This window comes from Globicephala melas, chromosome 1, assembly GCF_963455315.2.
Source record: "Globicephala melas chromosome 1, mGloMel1.2, whole genome shotgun sequence".
In the NCBI taxonomy this organism is placed as follows: domain Eukaryota; kingdom Metazoa; phylum Chordata; class Mammalia; order Artiodactyla; family Delphinidae; genus Globicephala; species Globicephala melas.
The window spans coordinates 157,880,334-157,906,880 of record NC_083314.1 but is presented as its reverse complement, the minus strand read 5'-3'; the positions used below and the strand labels follow the sequence as shown (position 1 = coordinate 157,906,880).

General features: G+C 43.0%; 1 protein-coding gene across 3 annotated transcripts; it reads right to left on the bottom strand.

Moving 5' to 3' along the window:
• Positions 1-210: 210 nt before the first annotated feature.
• On the bottom strand, positions 211-23,316 carry MEAF6 (MYST/Esa1 associated factor 6). 3 transcript variants are annotated; one of them, XR_004042178.2, is made up of 8 exons: positions 23,194-23,316; positions 21,879-21,994; positions 18,368-18,455; positions 18,144-18,189; positions 6,871-7,063; positions 2,903-2,960; positions 2,242-2,275; positions 211-1,755 (listed from the first exon to the last, which is right to left on the bottom strand). XR_004042178.2 is itself a non-coding variant. In XM_060307726.1 (8 exons), the coding sequence occupies exons 1-8, from the start codon at positions 23,281-23,283 to the stop codon at positions 1,747-1,749; spliced, it is 606 nt and encodes a 201-aa protein (XP_060163709.1). In that variant the 5' UTR covers positions 23,284-23,316; the 3' UTR covers positions 211-1,746. The 3 variants fall into 3 exon arrangements, 2 of the variants coding, with proteins under 2 accessions (XP_060163709.1, XP_030724814.1); XM_060307726.1 differs by lacking the exon at positions 2,903-2,960 and adding an exon at positions 3,066-3,095; XM_030868954.2 differs by lacking the exon at positions 2,903-2,960.
• Between the last annotated feature and the right edge of the window lie 3,231 nt (positions 23,317-26,547).

Here is a 26,547-nt window from a genome sequence, read left to right as displayed (position 1 = left end):
CTCAGAGTTAAGGAAACCACCGGGATCCCATCCTTCCCTCCCGGGAAAGGAGACTGACGAAAAAGGATACAGAAAGCTTCTGGTTTCCGCTGTCTTTAGTTTTGTTTTGTTTTTAAGGAACAATCTACATAAGAAACGAATTCCTTAAAAAACCCCTCAAGTTCTGCTACCAAAGACATAGGCAAAGACATCTAAATTGCCACAGAGTCAAAAAAAAAAAAAAAAGTTTATTTGAGAACAAGAGGAAGCTTTTGCACATCTGACAAGGTAGACGTGTTTTGATAATAGACGCCATCCGTATTTCAGCTCTACCAACATTGCCACAAATGGAACATAGTTTTTCTAACAAAGATATGGAGATAAGTATTTATGACTAAACAGAGTCAAAGGAAAGGTGAGGCCCCACAGCTTATCCCTTAGACTGATTCATGACATGGGATTGAAATCGAACAATCCAGTCTCCTAATGCAGTGGTTCTCCACTTGGTTTCCTGTCAGAACGCCAGGGACTCTTTGAACGAATATCCCCAATACTAGGCTGTAGCCGAGTCAGGGTCTTGGGGAGTGCGACCCAGGCACTGGTATTTTTTTAAGCATCCCAGGTGATTCCAATGTGCAGCCGAGGTGGATGGCCGCTGCTCCAGAGGCAGGTAACAACCATCAACAGACTCCTCAGCCCATCCACCCTGAAAGGAAGGGGCGTTTGCTGGGCATCGCGGCCTCTCGGTGATCCTGTCATTCACTTTGCTCAAGGACTCCAGGCGTTATCAGCTTTGGGTACAGTTTAGAGCCTTTCCATTTGCCTTAGTCATTTTTAGAGCAATATTTAATCAGGCAAATACCATCAAAGAGAGAGAAAAGATGGAGAAAGAAATTTCCGTAAGGCATGATACGAATAAGTAAGTGGAAAAACAATCTCAAGTTTAAAGGTGAAGGATGAGAAGTCAAAGCCTGTGAAATTTTATTTATACAAAAGAATAAAAATACCTATTTTAAAAGGACTCATTTAAACTCATGTGTTTCAGTTTTTCCTGTTCCTTGAACATGAAACTGCTTCCAACTCAAAAAGATTTAAGATAGGTAATTATTAAATAAACATTCTTTACCTTCCCTCTGCAAAGAAACAAAAAGCCCAGTCCCCATTTTATTTATGGTAAACCAAATTACTTTCAGTTTAGAATATTGGCAACTGCACGAAAGAGATGATCAGATACGTCAGCAGGAAGGTATGAGCTGTATAATGGCATTACAAAAAGTCCCCAAAGCAAATAAGATGGTAAAAACAATCATAGAAAAACGATAAAACACAAACAAAATAAGAAAACGCCAGATATTTACAGCCTCCCTCTGAAATGTGACTTGTTCTACGTTCAGCATAAAACAAACCTAGAGGACATTTCTCGATGCGCATCACAGATGAAGCTGGTGCCAGCCAGTTTGACGGGGGAGACATTGGTTCCAAGAACGGAGAAATGCACAGTTAGCAACTTGCTGGGATTAAAACAATGTCTTGGGTCGTCCTGCAATTGTTACTGAAAATGACACAGAATAAATGCTCCAATATGGTCTTACAGAAATGACTTGCTTGTCACCACATTTCAGAACAAACTACTCAGAGTCACAGGCACCAGGTCTGGGAAAGCAGAGATGGATGGCCACGCAGCCAGGTGAGGGGTGTTTATCTTTGTGAGGTCGGAGGAGGGAAGCAGGGCTCTATAGCCTGGACGCTTCTGCACTAATGAGTCTTCTAATAATCCTGAAGAGAGAAAAACAGAAGTCCCAACTTATTCTCAGCAGAACATTGACAAATTCTCACCAACAACCCTGCTAGGCTATTGCTCTTAGCCAAAGATTCTATTTCAAATATGACAGACAATATTTCACATCGAAAATGGCTTGTCTTCTGAGTCCACAGAGGGACAGAAACATCAATTCTGCCTCATTAGACCTGAGAACTCACCAGTTAGAGGCATGGGGGTGGTGAGGAGGGGTAGTATTAACAGTTCATTATTTAATCAAAGGGAATTTTTCTTCAGGAAAAAATGTGTGAGCCTTTCTCTCTCCAAAATATAAAGAGAGTACACAAACCTAAAAGTCAAAGTGCATCCAGATGGATACCCCAGACTGTAAAACAAGAACTGTGACCCCAGATTAGGAACACTCAAGCTCTGAAGACAAATACGTTTTTCTAACCGTCTACAAAAATCACCAGCCTCTCTGAAATGGTCTGGCTGATACTTACAGCTCGTGGTTTTTTGTTTAACTTCAGATCAATCCTGTGATAGGAAAGATAAAAGATATTTGCATTTTAATTTACAGAAAACGGGTCCAAGAATCAGCTACTGCATAGGGCACAAGCTATAACAAAGACTATTTGGTTAAGTAAAATCCACATTCTTCATTAGACTATGTCATATTTAGTTGTTTACCCAGATATTATTAAGCAAGTATTTATTAAAAACATGAGCAGATACTCTTGCCACAAGGTAAACTTAGATGACTCAAAAAGAAATACACGATAGCAGTTATAAAAGTCGTACAATTTTTAAATATTATTCCAAAATTACACGTTAAAGAGCTTGGGTTAAGAGGGCATGCTCTACGTTAATGTGTTAGCTCTGCAACTATGCTGCTGATAATCACTGAGACACTGAGTGATTAAGAACAGGAAAGAGACTAGGAGTTTGTATTCCTGGACATGAAACACAAAAGAAATTCAACAAATTTCCATTTTTAAATCTTTCCAGAGCAAAAGGTCTTAAACTATCAATCTCCTTATGAAGCAAAGCCAGGATATCAATTTAAATATTAATCAAAGTAAAGGTTATCTATTTTTAAAGAAATTAAAACGCATAAAAGTGAAGTTTACTTAATTTTGCTTAAGTTATTAAATAAAATGTTACCTCCATCACGTTTTTCTGTTTTTAAAAAAAACTTCCCAGCCTAACCTAATATACATACCTACAATTAAACAGATAAACTATGGGTTAGAAAGGTCTCAAAAAGGCATATTTGTCTCTACACACTAAACAACACAGCACAAACACTAATTCAAATCAAACTTACTCAAAGTCATAATCAAACATGCCAGACGGGCTGAGGGGCAGCATTTGAAAGGAAGAAAGCAATAGAAATTAATATCCTAATTGAATAAATTAGTTGATTAGCCACCCTAGCAAGATTTGTAGAAACAAAATCACTTTTAAGAATCTTAAGCCACAAAGTTTCAGACATCAAAGCACCAAAGATTCTGTGGTTGGGAGATTCCCTTCCCTCAATGGATTTCATATCAGAAGAACAGACTATAAAAAGAAAAGTTATTTCATTAGAAAACTAGACACCCGCAGGCCTTCTATTAACTACCAGATTCAGAGTTAGAACTTTTAAAATATTTAATTATAATGAAAAATAAACTGGGCATTTAGAAGAAATAGAGAACAAAGGGTTTAGTCACATAATGAAAAGTGCTTTGAAGGCCGTACCAACAACTCAGCGTAATACACTTTCACTAAAATGAAAGATAAAAATATCATACAGTTTTGAAAATAAAAAACATTTTGCAATTTCTAACTCGGGTTTTATATTTAAGCATGTCCAAACATGGTACTCCTTTTCTCTGCATTCATGCTAGAAGCCAGGGGTTGAATCAGAGTCTAATTCCAAAACCCACACAGCCATATTACTCTGCCCCTGAACCGGTGAGAGCAGTTAACGGTTTACGTCAGGGCTACAATTAGGGAACGCCGAAGTCTGCAGTGCATCTATTGAAACAAAGGGAAGTTGACATCCACAAGCACCCAAGCCGTAAGGGTCCAGATGGGAGAGCAGCCTAGAGGAGAAGGCCGTTTCGGGCCATCACTGCTGACAGACCATGGGCTGGGCAGACCTCCAAAGCAAATGTTAACCAGGGGCACGACACCAGTTCCTTGGCTGGCCCCAGAGCCTTTCAGACTGTAGACAGGAGGTAAAACAATACGCAAAACGGCTGTATTTCCTCCTAGCCAGTGTTTGCAAGAGTGAAGCTGGAAGAAAGCTTAACTTCAATAACCTTTATGCAACAGTTTCACTTCGGACATTTGGGAAAACTATACAGTAAGTGTACAAACCAGGAACTGTCAGAAATTTAACTTTCAGCCTAACTGAACTTTGTTCAGAAAGTAAAGAAGTAGACTGTACCTACTTCATGAAAACGTCACAAACTACCTAGAATGCTAGAGCTCGGTACAGTATCAAAAACCTGTAAGAGCAGCTATAAGGTTATACCGAGTTCAACTTTTTTCTTTAAAGACACTGGGACTTATCGTTCAGATATCACGTAAAAGATAAGACTTTAGAATCTTGTGATCATTTATGAATGCTAAAAATTATTTGATAGATTTTTATATTCCTAAAGAGAACAAATTCAAAGTTCTTCCCTTTTTGCTAGGGTACTTATTTATTTCCACTTCGCTTTACTCATCACTGAACGGTGTCTTACACATGGTGGGTATTCAGACTTTTGTTGAAATAATTTACTGTTGACTTTTATCTGACAATATGGGGTGTGGTACATTGAAGGAGAAACGACACTGTACTGGGAGCAAAGTTACAAACATGTGTAGACAAAGTGCTCCCCGGCCCCCATCCCCCAATCAGTCAGACCCACTAAGACATTAGTCAGGGGCCAGGGGTTTGGGCCAGACACAATTCCTGACTAAAGATGGCAGGAATCTGAGAAGGTGTGCTAATAAACCTATTTTCTCCAGAAAGAAGGCAAATCAGCTCCAGTATCCTCCCTCAGGGCAGGTGAGGCCCTAAGGCCAACGGAGAAACCCAGCAGGATACTGAACCTGGGGAACACAAAAGGATCCTGCTTTCCAAACAGAAAGCCCCATTGTGAAGGCAATAACTAACATCAAATATCTTTTTAAATCCTAGTATTTTTCTGGAAGGAGTTAGTTCCTAGGGCCAGGAGAGGAAACGGTAGGAAATGCTGTTACTATGGAAATCTACCAGTAATCTGCAAGAAGAAAATTAAGTTCAATGTCTAATTCCCTTTTATCAGCTGATCGTATCATTAAGGAAAATAAGGTATTACCTGAAATAAACAATAGCTATCAATAGAGTCTAGTGTACCAGGAATGGAGAAAGTGTCCCAGAAACTTTCAAGGAATTTACCCCTCCTCTACTCTGAAACAGGAAAATAATTATCCCATTTAAAATGACACTGGTGTAAACTTAATGAAAGCAACACAGAGCATGACCCTTTTATCTTGACAATTTAAAAAAATATTTTTAAGAGTATGGATCTCTGCTGTTTATGATAAACTAGCGTCAGTCCTGTCACAGCGATGAAATAAGCTGTAGCCTTACCAAAAAAAAAAAAAAAAAGAGAGAGATGCAATTTTTGCTCTCTCTTACCGCACCTATGAGATTGGCGTGGTGATTTCTGGTGTGCAGAAGAATGTTAGGCTGCAGTCCTTAGTCACTATCTGGAGGATATACTATTTCTGGGTCTAAAAACCACCACCACCATTGACAAGAAAAACTCTTAAAAGAATTAAAGAATCAGTTGAAGCCAAGGAGGCTTAAACCCGTTAGAGTTCACTCTGTATTATCCCTGTATGCCACATCTGGCAAAGGTAACAACTGTAATATCCTGGGTGCCTGAGGGAATGTTCTGTGGGACAACCCAGCCCAGAAGCAAACTGACTGGCACAGGGAAGCCCACCCATTCCTTGCACGCCCCTTTCATCTCCTCAGCATGCAGGCTCCTAAGAGGAGTAGGACAAAAGCCAACCTGGTGGGTATCTGGTTTTCAAACCTCCCAGAAGAAGGTTTGAAGCCATCCCTTCCTCTAGAAACTACTGCATTACCCTCTCTGAGTTCAGCTGTATAATTTCCAATTATCTGAGCTAACAGGCCCCGGCATCATCATATAAACCCCAAGCAAAGTGAATGCTAAAATCCTCTCTGGGTGGCACCTGACCTCTCTGCCCACTGATGTGATTCCTATCTCATTAGGCACTGCAAAAAAACACAGTGAACAAACATTATCTAGGAAGGTGCTCTCGTATCTTATAGCCCTTATACTGTTCCTCTGATACTGAAATCAGCATTTTACAAAGATATATAAAAATAGAGAAATCATAAGCAATCAAAAAACTTGTATTTAAAAAGCATAAAGGGGGCTTCCCTGGTGGCGCAGTGGTTGGGAATCCATCTGCCGATGCAGGGGACACTGGTTCGTGCCCTGGTCTGGGAAGATCCCACATGCCACGGAGCGGCTGGGCCCGTGAGCCATGGCCGCTGAGCCTGCGCGTCCGGAGCCTGTGCTCCGCAGCGGGAGAGGCCGCAGCAGTGAGAGGCCCGCGTACCGAAAAATAAAAATAAAAATAAAAAATAAAAAGCATAAAGGCACTATCAGATCAGTTCTGTCCATCCTCCAGGGAATAAGAACAGGCAGGATCAAGGTTAGGAGCAGAAGACTTATATCCCACTTTTCAGCTTCCCAACACATGCTAGTGGCATTTTCCAAACACTAGTACACAGATTCCATTTCTATTTCCCTTTTTCTCTTCTGAAAGGATTTCAAATTCACTGTATTAAACAAAAGTTTTATGGAATCAAATTCTTCTACACTAGAAACACTGAGAAGGATGTCTTCCTTCACAGTTCCTCTAACGCCCACTAATTCCTCCCTTAGAGAAAAATTAGCCTGTTTCACTTGGACCAAATGAATTTCTTCCCATCAGCAACAGAAAGACCACACCAATCCTGAAGAATGTTTATTCTATTAAAGTCCCTTCACAGCAATGGTCACGGAAGCTCTAAGTGGGTGGGGATAGGGTGGGGGCCTAGGGGGTGGGGAAAGGTGGTCCCTACCACTGACCTGTGCCGGTTTTTATTCTTTCGTTTTTTATGGCTGCTATGATGACTCCCTGAGGAAGTAGAAGAAGCAGCCTTCTGAGGTTTCACTCCCTGCACAGATCCATCCAGATCCTCAGGATCCTCCTGGCTGGGCTCATTTTCCTGATTGTGGAAGTCTGGAGAAGTATCACTTTCCGTCCCACTTCCTGGCTCCCCTGGAGGGAATAAACACAAGTCCCCCAAAGCATCATCAGTACTCCTCAGGCAGTTTGTCCATCAGTCAGGAAAGATTTTCTGAGCACTAACACATAGAAAAAGACTTGTTTCCTACCCTCAAGGACCATATGTTCTAGCTGACAGGAAGATACATACAAAGTTACCAGAGTTCCTGAGAAACTTGTAATCTGAAACAATGTAACCAGAGGCAACAGACCTAAGGACGGCTGGGAGATTAGACCATACAATCAAGATAACCTCGCTAAAGGTTATTTAAACAAGAATATGCTAATGAGATTAATAATTACACAAGAAGTATTATCAAAAACATTACATAGGTCTTCGGGAGGTGAGAGATGACCTTGGGAAAACATCCTACAGCTGGCCCTGGTTCCTCCCCAGACCACATGGGAATCCTGACCTTCCATCAAGAAAAAGGGCCCAGGAGGAGAAGAGCCCCATTACCTAAGTTACTCTGAGAAGCCTTAAGAACATTATTTTAAAAGTGGTAATAATACCCTTCAGCTGACAGATATTCCCAATTTTATTTATTTTTAACATCTTTATTGGAGTATAATTGCTTTACAATAGTGTGTTAGTTTCTGCTGTGTAACAAAGTGAATCAGCTATACATATACATGTATCCCCATATCTCCTCCCTCTTGCGTCTCCCTCCCACCCTCCCTATCCCATCCTTCTAGGCGGTCACAAAGCACCGAGCTGATCTCCACGTGCTACGCAGCTATATCCCACTAGCTATCTATTTTACATTTGGTAGTGTGTATATGTCCATGCCACTCTCTCACTTCATCCCAGCTTACCGTTCCCCCTCCCCATGTCCTCAAGTCCATTCTGTACGTCTGCATCTTTAATCCTGTCCTGCCCCTAGGTTCTTCAGAACGACTTTTTTTTTTTTAGATTCCATATATATGTGTTAGCATACGGTATTTGTTTTTCTCTTTCTGAGTCACTTCACTCTGTATGACAGACTCTAGGTCCATCCACCTCACTACAGATAACTCAGTTTCGTTTCTCTTTATGGCTAAGATAACTGGATAACTGGATATCCACATGCAAAAGAATGAAATTGGAACCCTATCTCATACCATATACAAAAATTAACTCAAAATGGATCAGAGACCTAAATGTAGGAGCTATAAAACTCTTAGAATCTATTGGATTAGGCAATGGTTTCTTAGATAAGACCACAAGAGCAAGCATGACAAAAGAAAAAATATGTAAAGTGAACTATATCATGTATGTAAAACTCTTGAACTGCAAATATCACCCAAAAAGTAAAACAACCCACAGGGGTGAGGTGAGGGCAAAATGGGCAAAGGGGGTCAGCTATATGGTGACAGATGGAAACTAAACTTTCGGTGGTGAGAACACTGTAGTATATACAGAAGTCAAAGTATAATGTTGTACATATCAAACTTATAAGTTATAAACCAATGCTAACTAGAAAAAAGAAAGAAAAAAAAATCACAACCCACAGAATGGGAGAAAATATTTGCACATCATATATCTGATAAAGACTTGTATCCAGAATACATAAAGAACTCTTAGAACTCAATAATAAAAAGACAAAAAAAAATTTAAAAGATCAGCAATGGATTTGAATAGACATTTCTCAAAAGAAGATATACAAATGGCCAATAAGCACAGGAAAAGATGCACAACATCGTTAGCCATTAGGGAAATGCAAATCAAAACTACAATGAGATAGCACTGCCTACCCACTGGGGTAACTATAATGGAAAGACAAACAGTAACAAGTGTTGGTGAAGATGTGGAGAAACTAGAACCTTCAAACACTGCTGATGGGAATATAAATTGTACAGCTAACTTGGAAGACGCTTTGGCAGTTCCGCAAAAGATTAAACATTGAGTTAACAAATCACCAGCAATTCCACTCCTGAGTATATATCCAAGAGAAATGATAACACGTTCACACAAAACTGGTCATAAATGTTCACGGAAGTATTATTCACAGCAGCAAAATGTCCATCAACTGATGAATGCATAAATAAAATGTGGTATAACCATGCAATGGAATATAGGCACAGCTCGGAGACACTGTGGATTTGGTTCTAGACCACTACAATAAAGCGAGTATCAAAATAATGTGAGTTACACAAATTTTTTGGTTTCCCAGTGCATATAAAAGTTATGTTTACACTATACTGAGTCTATTAAGTGTGCAACAGCATTATGTCTAAAAACATGTACATACCTTAATTTAAAAATATATTATTGCTAAAAAATGCTAACCATCATCTGACAGCACAGGGTTGCCACAAACATTCAATTTGTAAAAAATGCAGTATCTGCAAAGTGCAATAAAACAAAGTATGCCTGTATTATTCAGCATTAAAAAGAAATGCAGTACTAATATATGCTCTGTTTGGGAGTTTTTAAGTGTGATCATAGTGTAAAGGGCCTATCATTTATATAACTACCATATGATCCAGTAACCCCACTTATGGGTATTTATCCAAAAGAACTGAAATCAGGATCTTGAAGAGATATCTGCACTCCTATGTTCATTGCAGCATTATTCAATAGCCCAAATGTGGAAACAACTTAAGTGTCTGTCAATAGATGAACGGATAAAGAAACTGTGGTAGGGCTTCCCTGGTGGCACAGTGGTTAAGAATCTGCCTACCAATGCAGGGGACATGGGTTTGAGCTCTGGTCTGGGAAGATCCCACATGCTGTGGAGCAACTGAGCCCACGCGCCATAACTACTGAGTCTGTGCACTAGAGCCCGCGAGCCGCAACTACTGAGCCCGTGTGCTGCAACTACTGAGGCCCGCATGCCTAGAGCCCGTGCTCTGCAACAAGAGAAGCCCGCGCACCACAACGAAGAGTAACCCCTGCTCGCCGCGACTAGAGAAAGCCTGCGTGCAGCAACAAAGACCCAACGCAGCCAAAAATAAATTTAAAAAGAATTTAAAAAAACCCCAACATACTAGAATATGTATACAAGAAACGGGGGTAGATTTCTGAGATTTTTCAACATAATACAGGGGGTGGAGGTGAGGGCAGGTAGGGTGTGGACAGAACAGGACTGGCCACAGTGTGATGGTTTGGGGGCAGTGTGATGGGTACACAGGGATTCATTGTTTTGTCTGTATTTGCGTAGATTAAAAATTCACTCTAATGAAAGAGTTTAAACGTAATCTTTTTCCCCCTTATTTTACCCCAATGTATCTGTAACAGGCCCTCCCAAGGTATGCTTTTAAGAATAGGAATGGCAAGGCTCTTTTTGGAAAGTCCAGGGTGTTTTCCAACACCAACAACCAATTCCCTGATTGCCCAGACACCAACACTTGAATTTAATTCTGACACTAACTACTGGAGTCAGGGCAGAACCCACAATTTAAGGGCTCAGTCCCACAAGAGTGCCCCCTCCTTCAGACACCAGTCACCAGTCCTGGGCCTCCCAGACATCCAACAGACCAGTCATAAACCAGGGGTACCACAACCCCCTCCTCAGGGTCAATAATCTGCTAGGATCAGGAACATGCTTTATTACAAAGGACACAACTCAGAAACAGGCACATGGAAGAGGCACACAGGGCAAGGTATGGGGAGGAGCGTGGAGCTCCCTTGCCTTCTCTGGGCTGGGAACCTTCCCAGCACTGCACCATGTTCACCAACAGAAACTCCATCATTTAGGGGTTTTTATGGAAGTTTCATTATGCAGGCATGACTAATTAAGTCACTAGCCATTGGTGATGAGCTCAATCTCCAGTCCCCTTCCTCTCCCTGGAGGTTTCAGGGTTAAGGCTGAAAGTTCCACACTTCTAGTCAAGGACTGGTCTTTTGGGTGAGCAGCCCCCATCTGATGCTGTCTGTGGGCGAGGGAGGGGCAGTGAACATAGCCACCAGTCATCTCATTAGCATACAAAAGACGACTCTTTTGCATGCTAGCCATTCTTTTTCTTTAAAATTTATTTATGTATTTATTTATTTATTTTTGGTTGTGTTGCGTCTTCATTGCCGTGCACGGGCTTTCTCTAGTTGCAGCGAGTGGGGTCTACTCTTCATTGCGGTGCGTGGGCTTCTCATTGCGGTGGCTTCTCCTGTTGCAGAGCACAGGCTCTAGGCAAGTAGGCTTCAGTAGTTGTGGCACGTGGGCTCAGTAGTTGTGGCTCGCAGGCTCTACAGCGCGGGCTCAGTAGCTGTGGCGCATAGGCTTAGTTGCTCCACGGCATGTGGGATCTTCCTGGACCAGGGCTCGAACCCGTGTCCTCTGCATTGGCAGGCGGATTCTTAACCACTGTGCCACCAGGGAAGCCCCATGCTAGTCATTCTTAATATTCTGGAGAGTCCAAGAGTTTTAGGAGCTGTGTGCCAGGAAAGGGGACAAAGACCAAATATACATTTCCCTTCATACTACAGAAAGTACTGGGCTGTATTTATGAAAATCATTCTTTGACACAGTAGTGCCACTTCTGGGATACTGTCATACAGAAATTAAAACTCCAGTGCAAAAAAGCATATGGGTACAAGGATGTTTACTGTGACACTGTTCATAGTGGGGAAAAAGGGAGATGATGGGAATATTCATCAACAGAGGAGGAACAACCAGACTAGGGGGTATTTTCTGGCTTTTAAAAAGAATGCGGGACTTCATGTGGCACAGTGGTTAAGAATCCACCTGCCAATGCAGGGGACGTGGGTTCGAGCCCTGGTCTGGGAAGACCCCACATGCCGCGAAGCAACTAAGCCCGTGAGTCACAACTACTGAGGCTGCGCCCTAGAGTCCGCAAGCCACAACTACTGAGCCCGCATGCCTAGAGCCCGTGCTCCGCAACAAGAGAAGCCACCGCAGTGAGAAGCCTGCACACTGCGACCAAGAGTAGCCCCCGCTCACCGAAACTAGAGAAAGCCTGCGCGCCACAATGAAGAGTCTGCGTGCCGCAATAAAAAAGATTCTGCATGCCGCAATAAAGATCTCACGTGTGGCAACTAAGACCCGACGCAGCCAAATAAAGAAAGAAAGAAATAGGGTTTCCCTGGTGGCGCAGTGGTTAAGAATCCGCCTACCAATGCGGGGGACACGGGTTCGAGCCCTGGTCCGGGAGGATCCCACATGCTGCAGAGCAACTAAGCCCGTGCACCACAACTACTGAGCCCATGTGCCACAACTACTGAGGCCCGCGAGCCTAGAGCCTGTGCTCCTCAACAAGAGAAGCCACTGCAATGAGCAGCCCGCGCACCACAACCAAGAGTAGCCCCCGCTCGCCGCAACTAGAGAAAGCCCACGCGCAGCAACAAAGACCCAACGCAGCCAAAAATAAAAATAAATAAAATAAATAAATTTATAAAAAATAAATAAATAAGACTGCAAGATGCTAACAACAGCTGACACAGACAGTCCTTACCCTAAGCCAGGCACCGCTGTACACACTTCAGATATATTAATACATACAACCCTCACAAGGGTTAAAAAGTTAAAAAAGAAATCTAACGAATAAAAAGATGAGTCTAAGATACAGAAGTATGGTCAGGACAGCCTTCCTCTGCCGTACTTAATCCTATTTATTCAGATAAAAAATGTCATCTCTGAAAATGCTAATGGTGGAGGCACGGGTCGGGGAAGGAGCAGGCCAACAGGGCATGTAGCCACAAAAGCTTTGCATCACAGACAGGACTGCAGAAGGGACACAGGACTCACTGAGGAGGGGCTGGGCACAGGGGAGAGAAGGGTTAACTAAAAAGGTGGGAAACGAGGAAGGAAGGCAAGTTAGATACGGCAAATGTTCTCTACGTTGCAATAGCAGACCGTTCTCATACACTGAGGAGCAACACCAACCATTTACTCATCTGGGGCCAGCTGCTATGGGAGTTCTGAGTAAATGGATGGAGGAATTGGTCATATTCTATAAGGTGGGTACACGTGTACACACGCACACATGCAAAACACAAACAAAGCAGCGGAAGTCAAATCAAAGGCCTATGAATAGAGTCCAGGCAGTAGCCGACGTCCCAAAGGGCTGACATGGATACTAAGTATTATGGGAGTCAGAGAAGAAAGAGCGGATTATTCAGGAAAAGCTTCACTGAAGGGGCAGAATTTAAACTGGACCTTGAAAAATGAGAGCCAAAATAAGTACAAAAAATAGCACATGCAAAACAGTGCAGAGGTGAGAAAACACAAGGTATTTGGGACAAATAAATCAAACAACACCTTTTAAACAGAGAGCTTGAGAAATGACAGGTGAAATGGAATGACAGGTTGAGCGGAGTCATAACTGTCCGACTAGGGGATCTAACAGGGGGGACAATACGAGGGGATGTTAAGAAAACTGACTTGCTGCTTAATCTTTCTGAGCCTGTTTCCCCGTCTGTAAAATAGGAATTCTTTCTCTCACGTCTTGAGTATCTCTTATGGACGAGATACTGGGCTAGATGCTTGGGGCTACAGCCACGTTCCCTATCCTCAAGAAGTAGCTTTAGGGATTAAATGAGATAATGTAGAGTAAAGTGTTTGCTTAGTGTCCGGAACACAGTAAGTGTTCAAATCTCAACATCTTTGAGATCTACAAACACATAAGTCAAATTCCAAGCAATCAGTCAGGGTTATTTGCAGTAAAACAGCTGCTAGCAGGACATAACAAGATGAAGGCATCCAGAATTTCGGAACAGGGAAGTAACACCAAACAACTAACGTGTATTGAGTTCTCTGTGCAAACACGTGCTTTAAGATTAGGCTAGAAGCGGTTTATAAGAGGGACTGGAGCTGGGGAGACTAGATTCAACACTGTTAATGTACAAAGTGAGAGCACAATGTAATAATCATTTCCTTCCTCGGCTCACGGAAGCAGAGGAGAAGTGATAGCAAGAGGACTAGGTTACAACATATCAAGGTACAGCAGCAAGTCAGTCAATCGATTGTTGCTGCCACCATGAAAAGACACACGAGTTTGCCTCTCACTGACATAAAACTGAGCAACTCATTCTTAGCACAAATCACGTCAAATTTTAAGTTAAATACATCTACAAATGAGATGCTCTACTTAAAGGACCAGCTACTGAATAGTGCCGCAGCAGTGACTCCTGATCAGCACGAAACGTTTAAAGGCAGAAAGGAAGACACCCAGGACAACGCTCATGCAGCTGTTCACCTACCTGCGCGATGACGTAGATGCTGGAGGGGTCTGCTTTGACGAAAGCTTCAGAGAAGCCCAGTAAAACAAACAGGTGAGACTGCTGATCCTTTACAGGAGCCATGGGTTTGCGCCCTGGCCTGGGAAAATCTGCCTGCTTTGTTTTTCTTTCACTTTATTCTTTTTAGAAAAATATACAATGCCTCACTAATTAGCATAAAATTCCCCTTTGGGACCATGCCAATCCATTCTCATTCTAGTGTAGGTACCTAAGAAGCCAAAGGAAGCAAAAGTAGTGCATTTTTTGAGGAAAATTTCAGAACAGTTCAAAAATAAATGCCAAAAGTGCAAAACTCCAGACTCCTTGAGATCTGAGAATATACAAGTACAAAATCTAAGAGAAAGGGTCGTTTTCTTCATTGCCACCAAAGATCAAAAACACAGGAGTCATTCCACAAGATCTGTTACACAAAACGTTCTGAGACAACGGAAAGACTCTGTACAAAGGAAAAAAGAGTGAAAGGCAAAGCAGACCATTCCTCATTCCTCTCTTGGAATTAAAGTTTGGATCTTTTGGGGACCCTCAAGCCTTGAACTTGGTCCAAGCAGTCCTAGCAGAAGCAAACATAGGTCTTCTCTGGAAGACAGCACCTTCATCCCAGCCATCAAACTATTCTACAAATACTTTTAACTACAGTGAACAGAAGTACACAGTCAAAGATAACCAACAAGCACACAGGGAAATTAATTTCATGAGCGATACAACAGCAGAAACAACAAACAGAAAGAGGTTCTTAAAGACTTCAGAAACTGAAATTAAATACAGACTACAGAAAACCTATGCTTACTATACTTAAAGAAGTAGGGACTTCACGGATGGCACGGTGGTTGAGAATCTGCCTGCCAATGCTGGGGACATGGGTTTGAGCCCCGGTCTGGGAAGATCCCACATGCCGCAGGGCAACTAAGTCCATGCGCCATAACTACTGAGCCTGTGCCCTAGAGCCTGAGAGCCCCAACTACTGAGCCCGTGTGCCAAATACTGAAGCTACGCACCTAGAGCCCAAGCTGTGCAACAAGAGAAGCCACTGCAGTGAGAAGCCCGCGCACCACAACTAAGAGTAGCCCCCGCTCGCCGCAACTAGAGAAAGCCCGCACGCAGCAACTAAGACCCAACGACAAAGACCCAATGCAGCCAAAAATAAATTTAAAAATTTATTTATATTTTAAAAAGTAAAAGGCAAGTTTGAAAACAACTGCAAAGAAAGGTACTAAAAAACCACATAGCAGGGGCTTCCCTGGTGGTGCAGTGGTTGGGAATCCACCTGCCAATGCAGGGGACACGGGTTCGAGCCCTGGTCCAGGAGGATTCCACATGCCGTGGAGCAGCTAGGCCCATGAGCCACGGCTGCTGGGCCTGTGCTCTGGAGCCCGCAAGCGACAACTACTAAGCCCACGTGCCACAACTGCTGGGGCCCTCGTGCCTAGAGCCCATGCTCCACAACGAAGAGTGGCCCCCACTCACCACAGCTGGAGAAAGCCCACGCACAGCAACGAGGACCCAACGCAGCCAAAAATAAATTAATTAATTAAATATATATATATATATATATATATATAAAAAAAATCACATAGCAGATTTTTTAAGTAGTTAAGTAGAATTTCTGGAAATTAAAAATGTAGTAATAGGACTTCTCTGTTGGTTCAGTGGTTAAGACTCCACACTTCTAATGCAGCGGGTGTGGGCTGATCCCCAGTTAGGGAACTAAGATCCCACATGCCATGCAGCATGGCCAAAAAAAATTTTTTTTAAGTATAATAAAAGATTTAAAAATCAAGGGAAGGTTTAACAGTAAATCAGACTCAACTGAAAAGAGAATTAGTGAATGGGTAGGCCAGAAAAAAAATTACCCATAATGCAGCACAGAGACAAAAAAGAAGATATAGAAAAGATAATAAAAGACATAAAGGATGAAATGAGAGAGAAGGTTTAACTTACATTTAACCAGAGTACCAGGAGAAGAGAGAGAGCATGGAGCAAACACAGTATCTGAAGAGGTAACAGCTGGGAATTTTCCAGAACTGATAAAAAATACCAAACCATAGTTTCATGAAGTCCAATGAAACCCAAGCTACATAAATTAAAAGAATGAAATCCAATAAAATAAATTTAAAATGAGATAAGTAAAGCAAAGAGGAACAGAAGAAGAAAGTAAGCCGGATGTAGTACTAAGATTCATTCCCCAAACACATGCTGTAAGTTCCTGTTCGCTTTCTAGAGAGGAACCCCAAATTTGGCTTTAAGCATTTTAGCACCCATACAAAGAGGGAAACAGTCAATTACCAGGTTTTCAGTAAAAACCAGCTAGTCGTTCAGGGAAAACAACTATTCCTAAAGGAGATAATAATTAGTAATGATAATAAACGTTTGCAACGTCCTAACAGAGTGACACATTTTACAGGACCAAAATGTTACTGAGTGCAACTAAGTGCAACAAAGCGCAACTTTATAGGGAAGACCAAGGAATGATATGATATATTCCAGAAATGGGGCTCAATCCAGGGGGAAGATCTTAGGGGAACGGATAGCCTCCACATGCTCCAGAAAATCTTCAATACATCAGTATTTGTCTCAAGTCAAGCTGCTGAGCAGCAGTGGCTTTTTGAGTCTTCCTGACCAGTACCTAGGCGCACCCCTTCTGTGTGGGTAATTACATACAGAGCCATATACTAAACTATCCGCTAAGCCTGGGGCAGGATAATGGGCTCTTGTGAAAACTGAGCAGTCAGACATCATTCCATCGCAGCTCACAGGAGTGAGGTCCAGAATGTTCTTAATCAGTCTTGTTACTCCACAAAGCAGATGACATGGCTCTACATTCTAGAAGTGGTATTAATGGAGAAGAAATAAGATTTAACTGACAGTCATAATGAAAGAAAAAATCAAAAGGACTTGGTCGAACTGATTAGGCTGGCAGAAAGGAGTCAAAGCTGCCTACAAAGTGTTGAAGGACGGAGAACAGAAGTACTGTGAAACAAAACAACTAGGCAGACACATTTTGAAGGAAAGAGAACAGCTCAGTTTTAGACAAAATGTTTGAGTCTGACCATCTGAGTGGAAATGTCTAGAAGACATTTTCTAGAATTTTCTAGAAATGCATGACTAAAGCTCAGGAAAGGAGTTAGGGATAGGGCTAAAGATTCAGAAATCTGTACATGGAGATAATAACTGAAGTCACTGAGTAGTTCTAATCCCCATACTACCAAAATCCCTTCTCCTCAAACCACTGCCCTCGTAATACAAACAAGACAACTTGATCCCACGACAAGATATGCCATGTGAAAATACCCAGCCCCAATACAAAAAGCAGGGTGTGTTTCAGAGTGACCCGACCCACAGGGAGAGCATCCAAAACAGCTACATAGAGTCTGATACAGCAAGATAAACCTGCAGTTCTAAGTCCCATCACTAGAAATTAGAAAGAAGTTAGACTGTATGGCTTACATACAGAGAATGATACAATTTCTCTACAAAGTAAATACTACCTGCTCTCCATTTTAAATTTAAGAACACACAGGTACACTCTGTTCATAGGATCAGAATTTCCTAAGAATTATTAAATGGGGTACATGAGGATTTATTAGATATGTCTGAAATTTTCCATGATAAAAGGGTTTTTTTAACTTTAAAAAAGACTCAACAGGAGTGAAGACATATCTCTGTGTCTTTGAACAGGTGAAGTCAACCTTCATGTGACTGAAAAGGCAGGAAGGACACGGTATTTTCTTCCCCCAAAGAAAGACATGATTAAGGATACCCAAAAGGGTTCCTAACTTCTAGAAAGAAGAGGCAAGAACAAGAGATGCAGTCTTCAGATACACCGTTGGATAGGAATTAAATATAGGGGCGATGGTAGCTTAAAAATAAACTGATGAAAAAGTAAAAAGATAAACTTACTCTTTTCAATGAGCTGGTCCTGAACTCCTGCCAATGCACTTACTGCCTAAAAGAAAAAACCACCAGTTACTATAAAAATTACCACAGATCTCAGGAGAGCACTCACAGACAGAAAGGAAAGAGACAACCAACTCACAGATGGACAGGAAAGAGAAAACTCACAGAAACTTAACGGAGGTCTTCCTTAACAATGGGCCACAGAAAGATCCCCCCGCCTCACTTACAGCTGCTGAAGTAACTGAGGATTTACTGAAGAGCCGCTCTGCTTCCTTAAACTTCCGGTTCCTTCTATCGTTTTTGCTATTGGAGTTTCTAAAACACACACAAGAAACTCATTATAAGCACCAAGCTATGTCTGTGGCTCAAGCTGAGGACACACCAGGACAAATGTAAGGAACTCTTTGTTTTTTAAATTACCAAGTTCCATACAGAAATGCCTCCACACCACTTGGATTGACCAAAATGACCTTCATGCTGAATGCCTATGCAGACAGCAATGTTTTCCAATGGATGGTATGTGGTCCACTGTGACACATGAGATTACTTTAGCTTTAGGTTCACAATCATTTTCATTTAATATGTATTTATTTTAATGCCTATTAATAAAAACATCTAGCACAGACTAGTGCTATGAAGTAACTCTGTTAAATAATCTTAGTTTAAAAAACTTAAAGGGCTTCCCTGGTGGCACAGTGGATAAGAATCTGCCTGCTGATGCAGGGGACACAGGTTCGATCCCTGGTCCGGGAAGATCCCACATGCCACGGAGCAACTGAGCCGGTCCACCACAACTACTGAGCCTGCGCTCTAGAGCCTGTGAGCCACAACTACTGAAGCCCGCGTGCCACAACTACTGAAGGCTGCGTGCCTAGAGCCCGTGCTCTGCAACAAGAGAAGCCACTGCAATGAGAGGCCGTGCACCGCAACAAAGAGTAGCCCCCGCTCACCGCAACTAGAGAAAGCCCGCGTGCAGCAACGAAGACCCAACACAGCCAAAAATAACTAACTAACTAAATAAATAAAAAACTTAAAGAACCAGAGTTCCTTAGTGAAATGACTGATACCAGGTCTGAGACAAGAAAAGGACAAGGATGGGACCTCCTTGGTGGTGTAGTTGTTAAGAATCCACCTGCCAATGCAGGGGACACGGGTTCGAGCCCTGGTCCAGGAAGATCCCACATGCCGCAGGGCAACTAAGCCCGTGCGCCACAACTACTAAGCCTGCTCTCTAGAGCCCACGAGCCACAACTCCTGAGCCCACACGCCACAACTACCGAAACCCAAGCACCTAGAGCCCTTGCTCTGCAAGGAGAGGTGCCTCTGCAATGAGAAGCCCGCGCACCACAACAAAGAGTAGCCCCCGCTCGCAGTGACTAGAGAAAAGCCCGTGCGCAGCAACGAAGACCCAACACAGTCAAAAATAAATAAATAAAATAAATAAAGTTACTAAAAGATTAAAAAAAACAAAAAGGGCAAAGGAATCAGCCTGAGGAGGCTCCCTCTGGCCACGTTTGGGACAAACTAAGCATCAAAAAGGATAATGATGGGTGTGTTAGCATTGTGAAAAGTCAGTGAGCTAAACACATGATCTGTGCACTTCTTTGCATAGATCTCAATAAATTTATACTAAAAAATAAACCTTTACAAAGTGACAGTACTAGATCCCAATACGCTGTTTTTTTTTTTAAATCCATGCATCTACAGTGATTCTAAAGAGAGAGAAAGAGAGAATGAAAGGGAAAGAAGATAAAAAGGGAAGACTCTTCTTTCAGAATGCCAGTAATAAATGTAAAAGGAACAGTAAAATTAGAATCATCATTTTGCAACCTCCATTATAATAACTAATTCAGATAATCAACAATGGATACTAAAACCAATGACAAAAATTGGGGTGAGCAGTATAATCACACTGCCTAAAAAGTATAACCTCCAGGGACTTCCCTAGTGGTCCAGTAGTAAAGAATCCACCTTACAACGCAGGGGACGTGGGCTCGATCCCTGGTCAGGGAATTAAGATCCCACATGCCGTGGGGCAACTAAGCCTGCGTGCTAAAACTACTGAGCTTGCACACCTCAACTAGAGAGCCCTTATGCACCCTGGAGCCCACGTGCACCACAACTAGAAAGAGAAAAACCTGCACACCACAACTACAGAGAAGCCGGAGCGCTGCAACTAGAGAGAAGCCCACACGCCGCAACGAAGAGCCCGAGCACCGCAATGAAAGATCCCGCGTGCCACAACTAAGACCCGACACAGCCAAAGATAAATAAAATAAATAAATAAATAATAAATAAATCTTAAAAAATAAAAATAAATAAAATGTATAACCTCCGAAATCACTTGTTAATTACAAAGAGAAGAAAATAACTTTTACAATGGTGAAATCGTATGATCAAACTTAGCAGCACCAGTAATGGGGTAATCTGTCATTATGTGCCTCCTGATAAAACAGAGGTAAACAACAAGAGGTACACAAATCACTAATGCAACATTTTTGCCAAAAATATTTAAAGGATCTCTCACGAAGTCACTATAAGAAAAACCTGGAATTGGGACACTCTACAAGACAATGTCATAAACAACCTTCCCACCAAAAAGGGTGGGAAGCTCCTAAATTAAGAGACTAAAGGAGACACAACAGCCAAATGCAATGCACAAACACTCACTGGTTCAAAACAAGGTAGCAATGCATTTTAGGAACACTTAGGGAAATATGAATAAAGACTGTATATTACATAATGCTATTAATGTAGTGCTCATTTTCCAGGCATGATAATTGTTGGTTACATAAGAAAGATGTTCTTATTCTTAGGAGGTACCTGCTGACATAATTTGGGGCAAATGTCATGATATCTGCTTTCAACTTTTAAATGGTTTAGCAAAAAATATATATACATATAAGTATGGGAGAAAGGGGAGATATAACTACAAAGGGGTAGCATGAGGGAGATCTTTGTGATGATGGAAAAGTTCTGTATCTTGATTGCAGTGGTGGTTACAGGAATCTACCCACATGAAAAAATGACAGAACTACCTATACACATTATACCAATGTCAATTTCCTGGTTTTGTTATTGTACTATATGGTTACATAAAACCCAACCATTGGGGAAAACTGTACTGTTTTTGCAACTCCCTATGTATCTATAATTATTTCAAATTTAAAAAATTTTTTAAGTGTAGATATAGGTGTGTGTATTAATACATATTATAGAAAGGGAAAAAAGAGAGGAAAGCAAATGTGGTAACAAGTTAACAACTGGTAAATGCTAGTGAAGGGTATCAAGAGATCACGAACTATGCTTTCAATTTTTCTCTAGATTTGAAAATTTTCAAAAAATTTAGAAAGTTTTCAAGAATAATATTACTAAATAAACCGTGGTACAGTTGGCACACAGGTATGGCACACCTTGTGAGGGTGTGACTCGTGACTGATTAAAATATAGAAAACACTGATAGCAGTGCTGGTGTGTAAGGTATTATATGCTGTATTTCATTTAAGCCTCACACAACCCTGTGCCACTGGCCAGATTTCCTCTACTATACAGATGTAGGATTTGTCCAGGGTTACCCAGTGAGGCAGTGGCTGAGCCAGAGTTCAAGCTCAAGTGCAGACCTCTGTCCACCCCACTTTACTACCGTCTCCCTGCCAAGTCACTACCAACAACATACATAGCCCTAAACACAAATATTACTAGGGCACCACACAAACACTACAGGCTTCTGACACTCACTTTTGGTTGGTCAGATACCGATCCCAGCCGCGAATAATGTTGCCATACATCTGAGTGTCTTCCAGGTAGCTTCCTTCAAAAGCATAGATCTGTCTCTCCAAGTTTGCCAGTGTTTCCTGAGAGATGAAAAACAAGGATGTGGTTAATGCCTTCTACATGCAAGCATTAAGCCTAACCAAACTGAAATCTTGCTATCAGACTTATAAACTCAAGTTCAACTATACAGAGCCAGGCTTGCGGAAAGAAGGATGACATGCGCAGGGGCAGGCTGTTTCAGACTAAGACAGTCTAGACCCATCTTGTTGGATCCCTTTAAGAATAAAATGGAATAGAAAGAGCCTGTCCCCATTAAAATGTACACCCATGCCAAAGTTTGCACGTACTCAGGGGCTTCGTGGAAACCCAGCTGTCAAGAACCTGGGCGGAGGAAGAACATGAGCAGTCTCTACTCCCACGCATAAAAGATACTGCTACCCGGAGAGGGAAGGGTGATCAGCCTTCCAGAGCCAACTCGCTCCCCTCCCTGCAGGCTCCGAAACGCCGCCTGCACTGGGCTGCGGTTGCTATGGAAACCTGGAAGGGCAGCTTCAGGTGAGATGGGCCTCCCGATGCCCAAGCCAAAACGCAAGGGGAGGGAGGGCTTAGCCACCAGGGTGCAAGGGGTCCCGGGTGCGTGTCACAATTCCTAATTCCCTAGACTGAGTCCGCTTCCCCTCGCCTGTCACCTTCTAAGATGTTCCCAAATACATCACAACCCTGCCCATCAAAAACCGCATCCAACTAATCTACTCCTAGTCCCCAAAAGGACATGCGCCCCTCCATCTTCCAAAGGCCTGCCCGGATGTGTGGGTCCCCCTCCCACACCTGTTTCCTACCCCACCCCCCAAAGCCCACTGGCAAGCCCGAACCAATCTCCTACAGCCTGCCGACAAGCCCGGTCCCCATCCCTCAAAGATCGTGGACCCGCCCGCCCTCGCCCACCCCGCAGAGCTCACGGACACTCTCCTCTCCAGGGCTCCCGCACAGCAGCCCCCACCCCCTGGCGCCATCCTTCCTCCACGCCCCCACCTGCCTAGTCCCCCTCCCCCTCCCCGGCTCCGCGCCCCGCCCCCGGCCCCGGCTCCCTGCTCCGGATGCGCACGGCCAGGAGGCCGAGGCGCCGGCGGGCCGCGCAATGCGCAGCCGTCCTCAGGCCGCCGGACTTCCAGCCGCCGCGCTGCGCCGGCGGAGTAACGAGCGGCGCGGCGGGGACGGATCCTGAAGGCGGAGGCAGGCACGGGGCCCCAACCCGGGCGCCCCCGGTGCCAGCCCTCACCGCCAGCTCCTGCTTCCGCTTCACGAGCTCCGCCAGCTCCCGCCGGGTGTCCGGGATCTGCGGCGGCGCCGCCTTGTTGTGCATCGCCATGTTGTGCCGAGGCGGGCGGTGGCGGGGCCAGGCTGGGGGCGGTCCTTGCGCGCCGCCGCCCGCCAGGGGGCGCCCGCCGCCACACTGCGCCTGCGCTCGCGGCTTTCGGAGGCTCGCGGTGCCGCGCCGAGCTCCCGCCCGCGGGCTTGCGCGCGCCCTGCCAGGAGGACCTCAGTGTTGGGCTCTGCTCTTCGTCCTGGCCGAGTTTCTGCACCACAAGTTCACCGTGTCCAAAATCAGACCTCTCCGAAGTCTCCTCAGTGAATGACTTTCATTATCCGACGAATTGCCTAAGTCAGAAACATGGGTGCCATCCTCACCCTCCTTCATCCCCTTAATCCGATCCAAAACCAAGTCAAGCCAAGTGGACTCGACTCCGGAAGAGCCCGCAAATCTATTTTCTTTTGTCTACCACCTCCCTCATTCATCCAGGCTCTCCTTATTTTTTTTTTTCTCCTTATTTTTTGATACATTATTCCAACAGCCTCCTGTTTCCACCCTTAGCTCCATTTAATCCATTATCCACAGTGGTGCCAGGATGATTTGTTTTTGGAAAGCAAATGTGGTGTCGCTCCCTTGGTTAAAACCTTTTCATGGCTTCCCGTTGCCCTTTAGGGAGACAAATATGGTGGTAGTTAAGGGCACAAACGATCCAGAACTACCTTGTTCAAAATCCTACCTCTACCATTGATAAGCTGTGTCACCTTGCGCAGGTAGCTAAATTTCACTTGTCTCAACTTCCTGATCTATATAGTAGAGGTAATAATAGTTCCCACCTAATACAATTGCTGTGAGAAGTAAATCACTTAATGTAAGGGGCTTGGCAAGTAATAAGGACTATGTAAGTAAAATCAGTAAGTCTAATACCATTAACTTTGTATTCACCTGCCCCCTGCTTACTTCTCCAGTCTCTGATCTCTCCATTTTCCAGGGTTCTGCAATTTCACTGGGAATCTAGGTAGGATTTTTATTTTTTTTAATCTTTTTGCTTGCTTGCTTTCCTTTTTTCTTGCATTCTTCTTTCTTTTTTTTTTTCCCCCTCCCACGTTGCTTTGAAATTCTTTGTTTCTTCAATCGTGGATTTGTACTATCAACAGGTTTGGAAAATTCACAGCTATCTTTCTTCAGATATGCCTCTGCCTCATTGTCTCTCTCCTTCTGTAACTTTGATTAAACATAAGAATCCTTTTTTTTTTTTTTTTTTTTTTTGCGGTACGCGGGCCTCTCACTGCTGTGGCCTCTCCCGTTGTGGAGCACAGACTCCGGACGCGCAGGCTCAGTGGCCATGGCTCACGGGCCCAGCCGCTCCGCGGCACGTCGTATCCTCCCGTACCGGGGCACGAACCCGCGTCCCCTGCATCGGCAGGGGGACTCCCAACCACTGCGCCACCAGCGAAGCCCAGAATCCTTTTTTTACCCACTGTTTTTTCCATCCTTTTGTCTCTGCCGCATTCTGGATTTCTTCTATGTGTTGAGCTTGTAAACTGGTGTCTTGCTAAATTCCTTTATTAATTGCAGGAGGTTTTTTGGTAGATTCCTTGGGATTTTTAATGTAGACAATCTGCAAATAGGGAGATTTAGTTCTTTTTCCTTTCCAGTCTGTGTGCTTATTATGTCCCTTTCTTGCCTTACTGTGCTGGCTAGACTTCCAGTACTATGTTGAATAAGAATGGCCAGAGAAGATATCCTTGACTTGTTCCTTATCCTAAGAGGAAGGTATTCAGTCTTATCAGGTTGAGGAAGTTCCCCTCTATTCCTGCTTTACTGAGAGTTTTTTATCATGAATGGGTGTTGAATTTTGTCAAATACTTTTTCTGTATCAATTGACACGGTCATATGATTTTTATTCCTTAGCTTCTTTATTTATTTATTTATTTATTTATTATTTTTGGCTGCGTTGGGTCTTCGTTGCTACTCTTTGTTGCGCTGCGCGGGCTTCTCATTACAGTGCCTTCTCTTGTTGCGGAGCACGAGCTCTAGAGCGCAGGCTCAGTAGTTGTGGCGCATGGGCTTAGTTTCTCCGCCACATGTGGGATCTTCCTGGACTAGGGCTCAAACCCGTGTCCCCTGCATTGGCAGGTGGATTCTTAACCACTGCGCCACCAGGGAAGCCCTCTTAGCTTCTTGATATAGTAGATTACATTGATTCATTTTCAAATGTTGAACCAGCTTTGCATATCTGGAATAAATCCCTTGGCCGTGTTATATAATTCTTTTTACATATTGTTAGATTCAATTTGCTAATATTTTATTGAAGATTTTAGTAGGTATGTTCATGGGATAGTGGTCTGTAGTTTTTTTGTTTTTGTTTTGTTTTGTTTTGTACCGTTCGGTCTGGTTTTGGTATCAAAATAATAATGGCCTTATAAAATGAGTTGAGAGGTGTTCCCTGCTTTTCTAATTTCTGGAGATGGTATAGAATGGTGCTAATTCTTCTTGTAATGATTGGTAGCATTCTTCAATGAAACCATCACCATCTGGGCCTAGATATTATTTGGGGGGAAGTCCTTTAATTACAAATTCAATTTTTTAAAATAGTTATAAGATTATTCAGATGATATATTTCATATCAGGTGAAGTTTTGTAGCTTATCGTTTTGGGGGAATTGATCCATTTCCTCTAAGTTGTTAAATTTATGTGCATGAATAATTTCTTTCGACCTATCTTCCAGTTCACTAATTCTCCCTGAAGCTTCTGTTAAGGGGATTTATTGATGGATTTAGTTATTGTATTTTTCATTTCTAAAAAGGTTCTAGTTGATCTTTTAAATAACTCCCATTTCACTTGTTGCCATTTCTTGTTCCCTGTGGGTATTTTTAAGTTTGTCACTTATTTCTTTGAAAATAGCAACCGTGAACGTTTTATAGTACCTTGTAATTCAAGTATCTGAAGTCTTTGACAATCAGTTTCTGTTACCCGTTATTTCCACTGGTGAGAACCTTTTCTTGTATGCTTTTAAAAAAAAACAATTGGGCCTTTCTCACCTTCTGAGATGGCCCACCCTCTGTCTGTGGAGTGTGTTTCTCTCTAAATAAATCCACTTCTTACCTATCACTTTGTCTCTCACTGAATTCTTTCTGCAATGAGACACCAAAAACTTGAGCTTCATTAAGTCCTGAAACCAGGTGTGTGATCTCAGTTGGAAGGCTGTGTGTTTTGGTCAGGTTCGAGTCCCTGCCACGTGGGTTCAAGTCCCTGCCACGTGGGTTCAAGTCCCAGTCTGGGTTTTGGCTGGGTTCAAGTTCCGGTACATGGATTCAAGTC

What these genes read in the sequence shown, in the direction of transcription:
- MEAF6 (XM_060307726.1), bottom strand. Translation starts at nt 23,283, where the DNA reads ATGGCGATGCACAACAAGGCGGCGCCGCCGCAGATCCCGGACACCCGG. An exon ending in AGCGGAAGCAGGAGCTGGCG is followed by an intron (nt 21,995 to 23,193) that starts GTGAGGGCTGGC and finishes TTCATCTCTCAG; the next exon opens with GAAACACTGGCAAACTTGGA. An exon ending in CCTCAGTTACTTCAGCAGCT is followed by an intron (nt 18,190 to 18,367) that starts GTAAGTGAGGCG and finishes TTTTTCTTTTAG; the next exon opens with GCAGTAAGTGCATTGGCAGG.